General features: G+C 39.3%; 1 protein-coding gene across 2 annotated transcripts in view; it reads right to left on the bottom strand.

The window, feature by feature from the left end:
- The window catches only part of ASAP1 (ArfGAP with SH3 domain, ankyrin repeat and PH domain 1), a 166,174-nt gene that overhangs the window by 81,486 nt on the left and 66,994 nt on the right, over nucleotides 1-17,694 (bottom strand). For both annotated transcript variants that reach the window (XM_075141157.1, XM_075141158.1), the window contains one exon: nucleotides 8,374-8,446. In XM_075141157.1, the coding sequence (XP_074997258.1) occupies nucleotides 8,374-8,446 (73 nt within the window). The remainder of the gene's footprint in view (nucleotides 1-8,373; nucleotides 8,447-17,694) is intronic.

Below are 17,694 nucleotides of genomic sequence, written 5' to 3'. Positions count from 1 at the left end.
CTGCTGCCCCAGGCAGTCACCTGAAGTTGTCTATGCCTAAAGCCACCACCCTGTGGTAAACTTTTCCCAGGACGAAGACAGAAGACTTAGATCAAATTCCCAAGGCATATAAAGAATTTGTACTCTTTCATTGAAACCCATAACATTAAGTACTATGTTTATTTCCCATTCAAAAGTTACCAAAATTTTAGCATATGCTTCTGAACCCAGTGAAATTCATGTCTACTTGTGCATATTAAGTAAGGAAACTGAAGAACAAATACTGTGAAGAAAGGTTAAAGAACAGTCTTTATATACTGGAGCTAGAAAACACGTCACTAGAATTAAAGCCTTAAATTTCCTTTGTCTAAAAGAGTTTTGTCCAGATATATTATCCTGCAAACACTGAAGAACAAAAAAAAAAGGAAGTTAAGTAATTTACAGGAGAAAAATGCACAAGCGCAACTCTCTCCTGTCACTGATTATACTTAAAATTACAACCAAAGAAACCTGAAGAACATCTTTATTACTGGGAATTACCTCTGCATATCTGGTTAAGTCCAAAAAAAAAAAAAAGAATCATGATTCAGAATCCTGGTCAACTTGAAACTATTTTTATGTTGCACTTATAAAACGGCTTTGTTCCACGGGTAGCCAGAGGAAAAATAACCAAGGTCAGAGCCAAGCTGCATTTATGAATGGAAAAACACATACATGAAAAAAGACTCAGAAGGACTTTAGAAAAAGCAAGAAAGCTGGCAAGGTTAAAAAGCATGGCAAAAGAAGTTATTTGAAATAAGAAAGCATCCCTTCTCATTTCATCCTTCACAAAGCTGAAATCTAATGAAAAAATAATAGAAAAGAAAAAAATATTTGACCACCATATTCTTATCTGGTCTCGATAACAATAATGCCTTCTGGATGGAGATTGCTGAAGGGAAAAGTAATAAAAGCCTCTTTCAAAGATTTCCAGAGCAAGGAGCATCTCAGTGAGTCTGCAATGTTCTCTAGATCACCACGGTATAAGAGTACGGAGAGATAAGAGAGATAAGCCAGCCCAAAAAGGTAAATTACTTCTTTTTGCATCTGTGTTCATCGCTGACGTGCTTGAAGAAGTTCTCATAGAAGAATCCTTTCAACTTTGCTCCATTGGATTTATACCAAATCTAAGTGCTTACAGTAGAATTCATAAAAGCTGACAAAATGAGCAATGGCAAGTCACTTAGACCCAAGTACAGAAGAATAAAATAGGCAAACTATAGAATTGTAAAGTAAAGCCTCTTATTTATAACAGCCTTAATACGACAGGAAGAATGAGAAGCAAATATAATAGCTATTTTTAATAAGAGCTCCAGAGAGAACTCGGAATTCAAGTATGCACCAGCAGAGCAGTAATGCTGACACAGTCCTCAGGCAAATTTGTAGAAATTACAGTGCAGAACAGAATTAGTGGACATGTGGATAAATACAAAATGCTGAAGAAGAAACACGGGTTTTGTAAAAATAAATTTTTACTTCACAAAACTCCCCCCCAGGGGATGAACAGGCTTGTGGGGAGAGGAAATCCACATTAAAATATCTGTTTGGATTTCTGGAAAGGTCTGTCCCTCATCAAAACACTAAAAGGAACTAAGCAAAGGGTAACAGGGGTGAGCCTCATACAGAGGGAAAACAGGTCAAAAAGATGACGTGGGGGAAAGGAAGGAATAAAAAGCTAATTTTCTCAACAGAGTGAGGTCACCAGTGAAGTCCTGTATGGAACAGTGATCAGGCCCACATCGTTTAACAAGTTATAAATGAGTTAGGAAATAAGATTCATAGTGATAAACTCTATTCTTCTTTTCCATACAATACTATAAATTATTCAGGGCAATAGAAACAAAAGCTGACTCCAAAGATGAGATTAATCTGTCCAAGCACAGACTTCTACAACAAAGATATCCATATTGGAGGTTGGGGTCTACCCTTTCCCTTACGTTCAGGATAGGACACATTACAGTTCAGCTCATCCTAATCTAATCGCGCAGGAAGTCAGATGTGTCTCATCCTGGCAGTCTCTACATACATCCATTAACTGCGCACAGAGTCTACGGCAACAGGCTAGCACCTGGGAATCCCACGCTGAATGGCCAATGTAGGAAAGCGTGCATTAGGCAGCACAACACACGAGGGAAAACACTACTAACTTTAAGAAGTTATTGTGTAACTAGACATTATAAAGAAACATACTGGAGTTACATCACCTCAACATTCAGTACCAAGCAAAACAAAGCTGAACATCAGAAATTATTAAGAAATAAACAGAGCATGCAATAGAGCAACATAAAAACATTGCCATAGCATGCTTAAACCCTTAATATTGTGTGAAGTTCCTGTCACTGTTCCCCCAAAATTCACTCCTCTTCCCTGTTCTAAAAAAGAAAGCCTATGCTGCCATTTTGGAGAAAGAGAGTAAGGATGATTAAATGTACGTGACAGTTTCTGCAAAAAACAAACAAGCAAACCACCCCCCAAGCTGCTGAGTTCAAAAGAGGGATATTGTGGGTGATTGCAGAAACAACTCAATCCAGAAACCTATTTCAACAGGTAGAACGGATGACACTGAATCCAGTTTGGATTCATCCACCAAAAAGTCCTTCAACACTACTGCAGCAAACTTTGGGACTTCAAAGCCCCCTACAATTCGCGAGCCCCAGAACTCGCAAAAGTCCCTCAATTTCACATCAAATGAGTCATTCTGGCGGGCTTGAGGCCAATGCTTTGAGACAGGGCCAGTCTGCTCCTCAGGGTACTTGAGGCCTGAAGACCATGCACGGAACAACTTCGCAAGGGAGCAAGGGTACATTTAACTAGATTGATGCAAGACTATGAATGATAAAGATTTACATGAATTTAAATTCCTTAGATAAAATGAATTGTAAAAGTCCATTAAGAAGTATCAAGCACCATGATATCAGTCTTGACTCAGTAATTCCTGGCCTTCATATCACTGTGAGCTGAGAAAGTCTTAAAAAAAAAAAAAAAGAATTAAAAAAAAAATCACTCCATCTTTGCACCGTTCTTCTACTTCCTCAAGCATCTGCTGTTGATCATTGCAGGAGACACGTGCACTGCTGGTCCGACTCAGTACCTTTGGTCTTGCATGGATTTTATGTTTTTATTTCTCCATTGTGTAAATTCTTTTGACTATATTTGGGATTTATACCAGGGAACTAATGAAAAAGAGCTATTGAAAAATCTACAACAAAACTAATTGTGCAAGCTCCTGCTGTTACAATTCAATCCAAATGTTATGGGAAAGCTAGTCAGAACAGATTCTCCATTAAGTTCAAGCACCATTCATGTAAGATGGTTCCTAGTTACAGATGCAATCTATCATGCGAGACATAAACAGCAAGCCAGATAAGGAGGAAGAGGTGAGAAAGAGGTATCAATTTGCATGTCTCACTGGATTTCATAAACAGTACTTTCCCAAACAGTACTTTCAGATAGGGAAAAAGGGATGGGATCTTTCAAAGGGATTTTCACATTTCTGAGGCGGTATGTTTTCATTTCCACAGCAGCAGATCTAAATCTAAATACGACAAATGGGTGAGGGATGTGCAAAAAAAGCAAAAAGTATTCGGGTGACATTTAAGCTCTCTTCGTAACAGAAGAGAGTCCCTTGCGGTTCATGATTCAGTAATGAAGAAGAACAAACCAACACACCAGAGGGCTAGGTTTTTCTGAAGAATTGTGTATGAGACATTGCACTGTGTAAATGTCACTGTTCAAATGTTACTTCAGGCAAAAAACAAAACAAAACAAAAACCCCAATACAACCCAAAAAATCCTAGCTATGACTTTTGGTAGAGTATGAATTGGATTACTGAACTGAAGAGATAATTTCTTTTGCCCCTGAATAACCATTTCTCACCAGTCCAGCTAGAGTTGTCAAAAGGAGATTATGAAGCAGGGAAGTTTTAAAAAAACATTTCCTACTCTAGTAATTTAAATATGGTCTCACCCTCTAGCAAACAAATTTGTAAAAGAAAATTCCAATTTTGAATTCTCAAAATGTAGGTAGAGGCTTTGTAGGTAGAGGCTTTCTTTTGAAATACAAAAATAGCCACTGAACTCTTGCTTGAACTGATAAACAACAATGCATTTTACAGCTGGTTTTAGTATGTTTTACATGAAGTTAAACATCAACAAAATCCACTTTCATCACTGAAGCATAAGAAAATAGCTGGCTTAGCAATTCTCTCTGTACCAGCAGGCAAAATGAGTTTAAGTTTTAATTCAGTCACTTTTTTATATTTATTTTTACAAGGTTTCACATGTATAACACATGCTTTTAGTCTTGCTCTTACTAATCCTAGTTTATGTTTATCACTTACTGCATGAATTGCCTCCTGTACATACCTTTTCAAATTATAATGTAGCCTATCACAACAGCATTCTGAAGAGGGAGCTAGAGTGTTATGTATAGTGCTTTCTTCATCCAAAAGAATTCATACTAACTTGCACCTTTGAAACAAAACTTGTTCAAAAAAAAAAAGAAAAAAAAAAAGAGAAAAACAGCTACCTATCTTCAACTTTCCGGATGTCTGCTGGAAATACCACACGGCAGAGAGGAAACAGTCGAGGAGGTTCCTGGAGTGTGTGGAGGATAACTTCCTGACGCAGCTGGTAAGCGAGCCCACCAGGGGAGATGCCTCGCTTGACCTGCTGTTCACGAACAGAGAAGGGCTGGTGGGAGATGTGGTGGTCGGAGGCCGGCTTGGGCTTAGCGACCATGAAATGGTAGAATTTTCGATACTTGGGGAAGTAAAGAGGGGGGCCAGCAAAACCTCTACCATGGACTTCCGGAGGGCGGACTTTGGCCTGCTCAGGACACTGGTCGAGAGGGTCCCTTGGGAGACAGTCCTGAAGGGCAAAGGGGTCCAGGAAGGCTGGACGTTCTTCAAGAAGGAAGTCTTAAAGGCGCAGGAGCGGGCTGTCCCCATGTGCCGCAAGAAGAACGGGCGGGGAAGGCGACCGGCCTGGCTGAACGGGGAGCTCTGGCCGGGACTCAGGGAAAAAAGGAGAGTTTACCACCTTTGGAAGAAGGGGCAGGCAACTCAGGAAGAGTACAGGGATCGCGTTAGGTCGTGCAGAGAGGAAATTAGAAAGGCAAAAGCCCGGCTAGAACTCAACCTGGCCACTGTCGTGAGAGACAACAAAAAATGCTTTTATAAGTATGTTAATGACAAAAGGAGAGCCAAGGAGAATCTCCATCCTCTATTGGATGCGGGGGGGAACGTTGCCACCAAGGAGGAGGAAAAGGCTGAGGTACTCAACGCCTTCTTTGCCTCAGTCTTTAGTAGTCAGAATGGTTATCCTCAGGGTACTCAGCCCCCTGAGCTGGAAGACAGGGACGACGAGCAGGATAAACCCCCCATAATTCAAGAGGATGAAGTTCATGACCTGCTATGCCACCTGGACGTTCACAAGTCTATGGGGCCGGATGGGATCCACCCGAGGGTACTGAGGGAGCTGGCGGAGGAGCTTGCCGAGCCGCTCTCCATCATTTACCAGCAGTCCTGGTTAACTGGGGAGGTCCCGGACGACTGGAGGCTCGCCAATGTGACTCCCATCTACAAGAAGGGCCGGAGGGAGGATCTGGGGAACTACAGACCGGTCAGCCTGACCTCGGTGCCGGGGAAGATCATGGAGCGGTTGGTTTTGAGGGTGCTCACGAGCCATGTCCGGGACAACCAGGGGATCAGGCCCAGCCAGCACGGGTTCATGGAAGGCAGGTCCTGCTTGACCAACCTGATCTCCTTCTATGACCAGGTGACCCGCCTAGTGGATGAGGGAAAGGCAGTGGATGTGGTCTACTTGGACTTCAGTAAGGCCTTTGACACTGTCTCCCACAGCATTCTCCTAGAGAAGCTGGCGGCTCACGGCCTAGACAGGTACACTCTTCGCTGGGTAAAAAACTGGCTGGACGGCCGAGCCCAGAGAGTTGTGGTGAACAGAGTTAAATCCAGTTGGCGGCCGGTCACGAGCAGTGTTCCCCAGGGCTCAGTACTGGGGCCGGTCCTGTTCAATATCTTCATCAATGATCTGGACGAGGGGATCGAGTGCTCCCTCAGTAAGTTTGCAGACGACACCAAGTTGGGCGGGAGTGTTGATCTGCTGGAGGGTAGGAAGGCTCTGCAGAGGGACCTGGACAGGCTGGATCGATGGGCCGAGGCCAACTGTATGAGGTTCAACAAGGCCAAGTGCCGGGTCCTGCACTTCGGCCACAACAACCCCAGGCAACGCTACAGGCTTGGGGAAGAGTGGCTGGAAAGCTGCCCAGAGGAAAAGGACCTGGGGGTACTGGTTGACAGCCGGCTGAACATGAGCCGGCAGTGTGCTCAGGTGGCCAAGAAGGCCAACGGCATCCTGGCCTGTATCAGAAATAGTGTGGCCAGCAGGAGCAGGGAGGTGATCGTGCCCCTGTACTCGGCACTGGTGAGGCCGCACCTCGAATCCTGTGTTCAGTTTTGGGCCCCTCACTACAAGAAGGACATGGAGGTGCTGGAGCGTGTCCAGAGGAGGGCAACGAAGCTGGTGAAGGGCCTGGAGCACAAGTCTGATGAGGAGCGGCTGAGGGAACTGGGGTTGTTTAGCCTGGAGAAGAGGAGGCTGAGGGGAGACCTCATCGCGCTCTACAACTACCTGAAAGGAGGTTGTAGCGAGGTGGGGGTTGGTCTCTTCTGCCAAGTAACTACCGATAGGACAAGAGGAAATGGCCTCAAGTTGCGCCAAGGGAGGTTTAGATTGAACATTAGGAAAAATTTCTTCACTGAAAGAGTGGTCAGGCCTTGGAACAGGCTGCCCAGGGAAGTGGTGGAGTCACCATCCCTGGAGGTATTTAAAAGACGTGTAGATGAGGCCCTTAGGGACATGGTGTAGTGAGCATGGTGGTGTTGGGTTGACGGTTGGACACGATGATCTTAGAGGTCTTTTCCAACCTGTATGATTCTATGATTCTATCTCTGGTCCTTTTTAAGTGCAGAGGCAGCCAATTAAAACCATTAACCAACCTTCTATTGCTTTTACTCAGTGCGACTAGTTCATGATATAGTGTGGCCTACTTACAGGCATTGAAAACAGTATTACTTTTATTACAAGACTCAAATCAAATGATAGCTAAAATCTCTAGTATCATTTATATATTTCAGAACAGGCAGAACACATTTCATGTGTTCTACAATTTTCATCAGTTTTGAAATTCAGCAAGTAGGTACTTTCAAATGGAAAAGCTGCTTGGAGCATCTGAATACTTTTAAAAGCGTAAAACTAAATACACATGTACCAAATAGTATTCTCACTTTGTATCAGGCTTCACAGTCTATTGGGAAAACATTCCTCATCAACTGAGGTTACAGAAAAGCTAATTAAAACATGGTGCTAGTAGAGCAACAATATCAGTCATTGGCAGAAGAGGAAAGTTAAGAATCTACAATATATTAAAAAACCCACACACTTCCATAAACACGAGTTAATGGAACAGCACACACAAAACAACACAGAAACTAAGACCACTCAGAAGTGGCTCTGCATAAGGAAAATATTTGCTAAACTGATTATTATCGCTAGGGAATAGGAACTGGGATTTTCTAAAATCCAGTCTTTACAACCAGATGGTTATTGGAAGGTGTACAACCCTGCTACCCTATCTGCCTTTGGCAGTTTTTATGACCTTAAGATACTTATACTTTATAACATTTTAAAAACCTAATTTGTATATTGTTCTGTGTTTGATCATCATTTGTTACTGAACTCAAACTGTTTATCAATTCATATTCCAGCCACCTATCCTCTCATCAAAGTTATTACTATAGCTCCAATAAAACATCAACAGTGTCTTCAAACAAGCAAAATAGTGATAAATCTCCACTATATTATCTAAGAAGGGAGATGCGTCATTTTTATTGTATGTTATGAGGGGGGAGCCAAGTGTTGAAGGAACAAACACATCTATCTGTAGATATTCCTTTTTAGTTATTTATTTTTTAAACTTTTTAACAAGTTCTCATTCTTATTTCACTTACAAGTACACTCCATAAATTCAATCTAGGACATTGCCTGGATTGAATAGTTGAAGATAACTGCTTGAAATGTTATGACAGCAGGAAAATTTACTTATGGGAATTCTCCTAGAGGCCTTTGAGAAGGAATATGACTGTGAAAGAGTTGGACAACACATTAGTCTGATGTATAATCAGAAACAAAGAAAGAAAATTTTTAAATCCAAAAACTCCTAAACAGATAAGCATCTCTTATGGTATACACTTCAACAGGATAAATTGCAAGACACTTCTCAAACTTGAAATCAAATGCTTAGGTTCTCATGTAAAACTGAAAACAATGTCTTACCTTGCCCCGAATTATATATTGCTTTCACAGATTTTTTCACCTTCTGTAGTGCAGTTCTGTCTTGATCCAATGCCTACAATAACAACAAATAAACCAACTTCAAATATTTACTTCATTGATCAACAGAATACACTGTAACATTTAAAAAGAAACCCACAACATAAGTAGTTTCACAGGCTGGAAAAAACTGCAGATACAACATATATTTCAGTGTGCAGGAAGGTTTGAGATCACCCAAGCCCTTCAAAACGAATTAAAGAACTGAACTGAAAACGCTCGGAAGGCAGAATAGAGCAGCAGTGACAGTGCTAAAAGAAAAACACTATTTTAGTTTTGCAAGGGACAAAGCATTTATTCAAATTGTAACATATTTTGAAAAAAAAACAGGAAATACTAGATGCTTCTACTATAGCCCTATCGTTTCTGCTACAACTAAATTGCTTGTTAACTTCTATGGTTTTCCCACAGTAGTAGTCTTCCAACTATAGACACAGATTATCACACTAACCTCTTGCCCCAAACTCCATAACAGAATTTTATAAGTACAGAAGATGAAAAGTAGCAAATCAAAAGAAAAAGGACTAAGATATGATTTTGTGCACCATAATGTGACTGAAAGGAAATATTTATAATTATAATAATCAAATATGCATTTTCAGGATTCCATCATTCTGTATTTCAAATTTTCTGCAATAGTTTCAAAATCCAGAAGAAAACGTTATTAAGTAATGATGAATTTAGGATTCTGTTTCTAGGTACTTCCTTTTTTAAGCAACGTAACTTCCCCCTACTCACTGGCAATCTGATGTAAGAAAACAAATTAACATGAGAAAGAACTATTATGATACAGCAAAAAATAAAATCAAAGTTAACATTGTGGAATTAAGAACCTTAAAAGCCACATACTGGTACTGCGTGCCATGATGCAGTTAATTTCACTTAAGTGTGCGTTTTGGATATTCTGCATACTTAACATGTTGTACACAGTTCCCCGCTATCCATGAAGAACACACAGAGGAATGTTTAAATAGTTTCCTACATTTTTCCCCCATTTAGATCATAGGCAATTTCCCATCACATAAGTAAAGTTAGATCAATAATCTCAAGTTTTAATGAAACTGGCAGTGTTTGCCATATTATATGCACGTTCAAATCACTGAAGATTGGAGAACTTGTACTCAAAATTACTGTCAGAATAGTAGCCCAGTTGAGCCTGTTAGCTGTTGTAGATCACAAAGTTCATGTTGCAGAGACCCTTGGGTAGCCATATTATCCAAAGAGCATAAAAGCTTGGAGCTCTTGTGAGTCTGATATCTGAAGACTGGCAGACCAAGGCAGAATGGCAGCTACTCCTACAGCAGCATGTACCTGATCAGACAGGGTCAACACTAGCAGCACTATGAGTGAAAACTTAACCAATCAGCAGAGCTTTTGCTGTCAAAGCAGAGATGATTAAAGTATATTACATCGAGCATTAAGAAGCTCCACAAAAACACGCCAGGAGCTCCAGGGCAACTAGAGCGTTAAGCACTGGAGAGAGTCATACATGAGGGTACCGCTCCCAGGTAAGTTCAAAATGCTGAGTGCTTCTGTGTATGCACGCTTACAGTAGGAACCAGTCTAGAGATAAACCCATTAATATATAATAGTTCTATTTTGGAGAGGCCTAATTTTAACCAAGCAAAATGTTATAGTTGAACAATACATGATAGTCTGTAACAAAAGAAAATGTAGTGTTTCTGTTCCTTAACTGAAAACCACCATATTCTCAAATCACACCACCACTTCTGTGGTAGCTAAAACTGGAAAGTTTGGAACCACAGAATTTATATAAAGTACTTTCTAATACTATTTATCTCTATTTTTTTTCATTTGCAGCAGAACAATGGATTCAAACATTCAGAACTGCAAATATGATTATTTCTTTTGCTCCCCAGTAAAATAGTGGATTTTACTTGACTTTCATCTTGACAGAAAGAGTTAAAATTTTTAAATTTTACAATATTAAGAACTCTGCGTTCCTTTTCAAGACAGTGCACAGCAGGTGATTCTCCTTAGATTCCTTTGCAAATGCTGTCAAAGCTTTTGATTCTGCTTGCATGCTATGCAAGACAGTTGTTATCATACATTTCTACTGAAGTTCTCTCCATCTTCAATGACCAGAAAAAAATAATTATTCACTTGTCTATTGAGAGTTTGAACGCAGGATAGTATAAGACTTAGAAACCAACACTTTGGAAAAAAGACACAGTTAACGTTGATGAGATGCAGAGACAAAACTTTGTATTAAGTTCTAACATTGAAGCAAACTGGACACTCAGGAGGAGAAAACAAATATAAAAACTCCAAGAAAGATGGTACTTGTTCCTAAAGATATCAATCAAGACGACTAGGGCAAATAGACTAGAAAAATCTTCCAAATTGGATTTGATATAGAGTTAAATTTAATCACTAATATGGGAGCAGGAGGGAAGGGAACATTCGTTATTTTAAGAGAGCAATCACTGAGCAAAGCAATATACAGACATGACATCCACTGCCTGAAGGAGCCAGTGATCTAAGTCAGAATGAAAACCTCCTGATCATGCAAGATTAGCTCTTCTAACTAATCAGTTTGGAATCCCCCAGACAATCACCCCAGATTTAATTTCTCCTTTCTGAGAAAATTTAGCTACTTTGAACCTAGCCTGCAATTTCAAACCACCAACCTAGATCAAACCTGTACTACTGAAGAAAGCAGTGCCTCTCCTTCCTCACACCAGAGCACTCATGTTGGCTACACTGTGATCCAGTTCAGGAGCTGCTGTGGTGACCTCAGCTCCATGAAAACCAGGGGCTCCTTTTGAGCACTGTGGATTTAGCTCACCTTCCATCAGTGCAAAGCACGTTGATAGAAATTTGTACTTACAGCTACCATTTCACTTTCAGAGGCTAGACTTCTTGCAGCACCCTCCCTCTTAAGATGTATATTTACTGGTAGCTATTCATACCAATATAAAAATTGGAAAACTTGACCACCTGAGGAAACAAAATCAAATTAATTTTGGGGTGGAGGGAAGGTGAGTCCTCACAATGGATCATTTCACTGATGTAGATCCCCGGGTAGCTACACGTACACTTTTACCAGCATGACACAGCACACAAGCCAGTACCAGGTCAGAAAAGGTGTATGTTGACATCCCATAACCCACACCGCAGTCCTCTCTGCTATACGAGGCAGAGCTGTGCACTGCTGTTCACACAGACAGACACTGCTTTTGCCTCTCTTCAACCCTTTAGAGCCTGATCTCTTCTCAGTAAAGGGTGTTTCTATTTTTGGGCCATGCTCTGTTTTAATAGCTACTAGATTTTAAACAAGAAATTACACTACTGTGCAGCATAAAGAGCTAGATTCTGGATTGCTATCTGTCTTTGATGTACTAAAAACTGCCAAACTCACATTTAGATAGACCACTAATTGTTTCTTTAGAACCTTGTGTCTTTTTATTCTGTATACATATGTATATATTTGTGTACATGTGTGTGTGTAGATACTAATATGCATATATTTCTATGCATGTGTGTATGTAAAAGTCTACATTCTGGCGCTCATACTTAAGAATATTTAATGTACTTATTCCTAATAAACATGAAAAGCATGATTTGAGCAACACACAAATCTTCCTTTCTTGATTTATGTAAAACTATTACAGAAACTGATCACAAAAGTGTTTTGTATACATGTTAAATTTAGCTCTTCTAGAAATCAGCATCATCCTAGAGGAACACATTTGCACAGAGGATGCTACGGCCCCTTCAGCCCACTAGATCTACTGAAACATCAAACGTGTTTTGTGTTCCTTGCAAACCTTTACAATCTGAAGAGGAAAAAAAACCCACTGATTTCTGTTTCAGCCGTACAATAATAAAAAGACAAGAGTGGCTCAAGACACTGACAATCACATTAATATGTCAGCATACATTATTAATCCCTTCAAGTAGATTATTATCCAGAGGAGATGCATTTTCCAACTGAACAAACTGCTCATCCTCATATCAGAGGAGGTTTAGAATTTCACTCCATTTGTAGGAGGTTTGCCCTAAAAAATTCCATATCCTACCACTACCAAAACCCAACTGCAAAAATAATATACCAGAAGTGTTTTAAACAATTACGATATTTTGCACAAGACAAACCCATGACAGAAGCTTGAAGGCTATTAGAGCATGCACAATCTATGCACTCATGACAAAAACCCCTCCGTGTATTTTCAGAAATTATTTTCATATATTAAAAAAACAATCCATGTGAAGTATAATGTATTTGAGATTATACATACAAATGGGTATAATGAATGCTTGGTGGTCACATGCATGTATTGTCAGATACAAGACTAATTATTTCACTGAAAATACACGGATGTTGTAATGGTTCAAGGGACCAAAAGTAGTAAGTCTCTCACTCATCAGCTTACACGCTAATCTAACCCTGGCACAGAAGTGGCTGACAGTTATTACTGTCTGTACTAGAAAATATGCTTACCGTCTGCTCGAGTCACGGTTACAATATCCATGTAATGAAGTAGAGCAATGGCACCTTACAAAGTTACGGCTGTTCAGCACCACTATCAGTTTTCTTCACAATAAACGCCAAACTTTACCGGATGGATAATAAATGCAGACCAGACAAGTTGATAAGTTATTACAAGCCACTGAAATTGCAACAAGACAAAACCCCATAATTTCCCCAGTGAAATGTAACCAAAAGATAAGAGTCAACTGTTGGTCTCCTGTAGCTTACCTGCTCAGAAATGAGCAGACCACCAAACTCACTTAATTCTGTGAATGGAGAAGTAACTCAAACCACCCTTCCCATCATTCCCTCTCTGCTCAGTTTGTAGTGGCCCTGCCAATCTCCAGTTTGAAGTCTGTTTCCAATTGTTGGTCTCAGCACATGTCTACACGACGAAAATAGGGGAGTGATTTAGAATTTTCTAGAGACACTCAATGCCTTCGTGTAAAAGGTGGATATAGACAGGCACAGTTTGAACTTGCCCTGAATTACTTAAAAATTCTAAGGGTCCAGATGAGAGAAAGCAATCAAAAAAAAACACCACACATCAACAAGCACTTATCACTGTAATAACTGCTGCCAACATCATTTAGTACACTATAATTTACCAGCTACTCCCAAAATAAGACCAACTAAAAGATAATATTATATTTAAAAAATTGTGATTTCCCTGAAAATCGGAAAATTCAAGTGTTTAACCATTAAGTAATGAAAAGAGCATCAGTAATCAAATTTAGGAAATACTTTTTTTTTTCCCCAGAAAATAATTTTTTTCAGGTAATGCCAAAGCTTAACAGAGATCCCATGAGCTGAACTTCCCTCTCATCTTCTGCTGTTAGTTACATGGCCTGATGCCACTCAACAGCTTCTCTCCAAACTGGCGTATGTGAGAAAAATCATCAGCCCTTCAGTGCTCTAAAGGTCACATTAGATGAGCAAGCTCATTTATGTAGTCTCTAAAAAGAGTTGCAAAAATAATAGTCACTAAATTATTCTTCAAGTATTACTCAAATGGCAGCACAGTAGATACTGCTTGTAAAATCTCTCTCTAAAAAGTTCAGTATTGTAATTTGTTTTGACAATTGATCTTTGGATCTCTCTTCGCAACCACACACCTACCCAGAAGCCTTTTCTGCAAGAGCATGAATGCAGACACTAATTGCTATCATTGCCATCTATGTACAATTACCTCTAGATAAAATGAAGTTAGCATCACGCTTTTCCTAATGAGCAAGGAGCGGATATTTGATCTTGTACCTGCTCTGACACATTTGGGAATATTTAACAATATTTGGGGCAGTTCCTTCCTTTAAGTTCTCAGTTGAGTTGCGGTAATATTTTCTGAGTTTAGCTCATTTTGTGCACAAGGTACATTTAGAGATAACTGAAAAACAGAACTGTGAGATTTGTTTCCAGATACAATGATAACACAGATCAGATTCATTTTCTAACTTCTGTTGTGTAGGAGATGCTGAAAAGCCCACAACTAGTGACAACACTTGAAAACATCCAGTGACAGATACAAAATTTTCCACACAGGCTCTAAACCAGTTTCTGCTGCATAGAAACTAATCTTGGTGATAAATATCACAGAATCACAGAATGGTTTGGGTTGGAAGGGACCTTAAATATCTAGTCCAACCCCCCTGCCATGGGCAGGGATATCTTCCACTAGATAAGGTTGCTCAAGGCCCCATCCAACCTGACCTTGAACACTGCCAATGATGGGGCATCCACAACTTCCCTGGGCATGATGGGGCATCCACAACTTCTTAGTGCTGCACTGGCAACAACATGCCTTGAGCTAGTGATGACTGGTTGAACAGCTCTATTATCATTCACTATATCCAAACTCACTTCATTATACCAGTCAGCTTTACTACTAATAATTAGAAACCTAAGACAGCAAAACCAGTGAAGAAAACTTACCAGTTTTCATGTCACTGCAGCACAATTTTACCTGTTTCTTACTCCAGCAGCAGGTAAACACACTGGCATGATTAATGGGGTAAAACATGGTTAAAGCTCAGAAACCAGCAAACCCATAGGCAGGCCCACAGCTCCTGAAGATACCATTCTACAAGATTCCCAAGTTGCGCACATAACTTTTGCTAGCGTTAAAGCTGCATAGCACTAGCAAGTGGTTGCACAGAACACAAATAGAAGACTCTTCCTACATTACAAATGCTTCTGTGTTTAAAAATAAATAGTGCTGTTGCACTCTACTTTTTAGCAAGTCATGGCATATTGTCAATCTTTTTTCCCCTGAGTTGGTCCTTCTTATCCACACCAGCAATCTGCTAAATACTGCTTTAAAAGCACAAAGGGAATGATCTTAACAATCTAAGAAATAGAAGCCTATCCTGTACCTGTGCTCTCGCAAACCCCTCCTTATACTTTTTTCAAAGCCCAGTGGAAACACATTACTTTGAGTGCGAGTATTGGCTATGGAATACTACCCTACAAAATCTTTTTTTCCAGCATACAAATATACAGTTCCATAGAAATACTATATAAACGAGATTTTTAATTAATTTATTGAAGATACGTGTAATTTGAAAAACCCAATACACTATAAAGTGCCATTTTCATTTAACAAAATCTAACTTTAAAAGCTTATATGCAAAATAGAACAACATTATTTATTTTCTAGAACAATCAAAAAATAAATACATCAGAAGACAGCAAATAGCTGAGGTAAGGTCTTTCAAAGGGAAGCAAGCTGAAGAGAAGATGGCATGCAAACAGCGTAAACACAAATGCACTAAATAGACGTGCTAGCAGACATAAATTTATTAGAAAGAAATGTGATTCTTAGCAACTTGAATTGGAAAAAAAAGAGTACAAAAGTCTCTGGAGAATTGCTCCTCCCCCACCATATCTGACTGTAAATTTCACTAACAGGAGAGCCTTCAGTTGCTGCACCAGAGTTAAATACCACAAAATATTTTCCTCTTATGTTTACTCTTCTCTTTCTTCTTCTTTTGAAACAACAAAATATTTTGCAGCATGCTCTGTATTTAAGCTGTTATCCCAATAACTCACAGGTATTATCTAGTCAGGGAGGCACTAGATCAGGACTCATGAGTTACGATTATTACCATCTTCTCAGACAGCAAAATTCTTCAAATACTGTACACAGATTCTATGAATGTTACAGAAACTCAAGAGTGACACTCAGGGGTAAATAAAGTACTCCCTCACTCAGCCATTGCCAGCCTCACAGTGGTGTTGCCATTACGCAGTACACTTACACCTCCTAGCTCTACAAATTTCAATCAGTATTGTTACTTGTCGGTACCTGGTATCAGCTAGAAGCAGAGATATGGAGGACATCAGAAACACATTTATGGTAGACCAAGCCATTTCAAAACATTACAAGTACTATTACAAACCCTTTTTTCTTTAAAAAATTGCATCACGGGGCGGCGGGGGAAGGGGGGCATGGTCCCTTACTTGAGAACAGAAACAACCCATATTCCTTCTCCTCCTAACTCCTGAAGAAATACTTAAATGCATACACCGATGCATGACTGCAATATTCTATTTCAGAATTATTCCGTTCCGAGAGAAAAAGCAGGTATATTAATGCATTAAAATTGTTTTATGTAAAAACAAAACAAAACAAAAAATTGAATTGTGTCTATTTCCTCCAAGCTGCAGATTTCAAGAGTTTCATTAGGTTTAAAAAAAAAAAAAGGGATCTCCATTACAACATAGACCTTGAAGACTACTACAGCATTCTGGAACACTACTTACAGCTCAGTTTCGGTTTGTTATTGGAGAGTGCTATGACGACAGACTCAATAAGACTTCATCTTACATCATGTTAAACCTGTAACCACCACCACTTACTATGAAATTCAAAGCTACACTCAGATGACCAGCTAGGAGAGTCTACCATCTAATCCTTCTTACAGTGTAGAATGCACACTGACACTATAGGATAATAACAGAAGGGAGAATAACAACAAATCTAGAAACATTCCAGAGAATAAGCACACATTCAATTTTTTTGGTTTTTAAGGTAAAAGTTAAAAATGGAAATGAGAAGTTTTACAATATACAACAGGAGTTCTGTTTCTAATCATTATGATTAGACTTTGCCTAGAGATGGTTTACAAAATGCACAAGAGGGGTTGAGTGTCCCCTTACAAAAGGGAGGAAAAAAAAAACAATCACAAAAGCATAATTTAGATGTGAAGCATTAGAGTTAATTCTGAAATTCCATGTCATGTTCTTTGATACAAACATAGTCTCTGAACATATTTAATTTGGTGGGGGAAATTACAGAAAAGGAAACATGATAATCGGAATAGTCAATTCTAATATTTTAATTAAAACCTCATCTAAAAACCTCTACTTTTCCTACATTGTCTTTCATTTCTTTTGATCAACTGCAAAACAAGCATAAATGTACATTAGAAAACTAATATGTGCATCTCATCTTCATTGTGGTACAGAAAACCAATAGGCCTCTAAAAGCAATATAGGCTGAAAAAACTCAACCCATAAATATGTGTGTAATACATATTATATAATGATATATATGCTTTATTTAACAGAATAGTTCTATATACAACGTAAGACCAGAGTGAGATTTACTTTCTCAATATACAAGTAAAATACAGTGAAATGAGAAGGGATATCCAACCTAAAGCAAAGACCTATAATCTAATTAGATTCTCTAGGGTGTATTTTGAAGACGCTGGCACACATTATGCCCATTGTCCAACTGGTTAAGTCTAGAAAGGAATTTCTGACTTACG

This window comes from Calonectris borealis, chromosome 2 (genome assembly GCF_964195595.1).
Source record: "Calonectris borealis chromosome 2, bCalBor7.hap1.2, whole genome shotgun sequence".
NCBI classification, from domain to species: domain Eukaryota; kingdom Metazoa; phylum Chordata; class Aves; order Procellariiformes; family Procellariidae; genus Calonectris; species Calonectris borealis.
The sequence above is the reverse complement of the archived record's forward strand: the minus strand, read 5'-3'. Positions and strand labels throughout refer to the sequence as shown.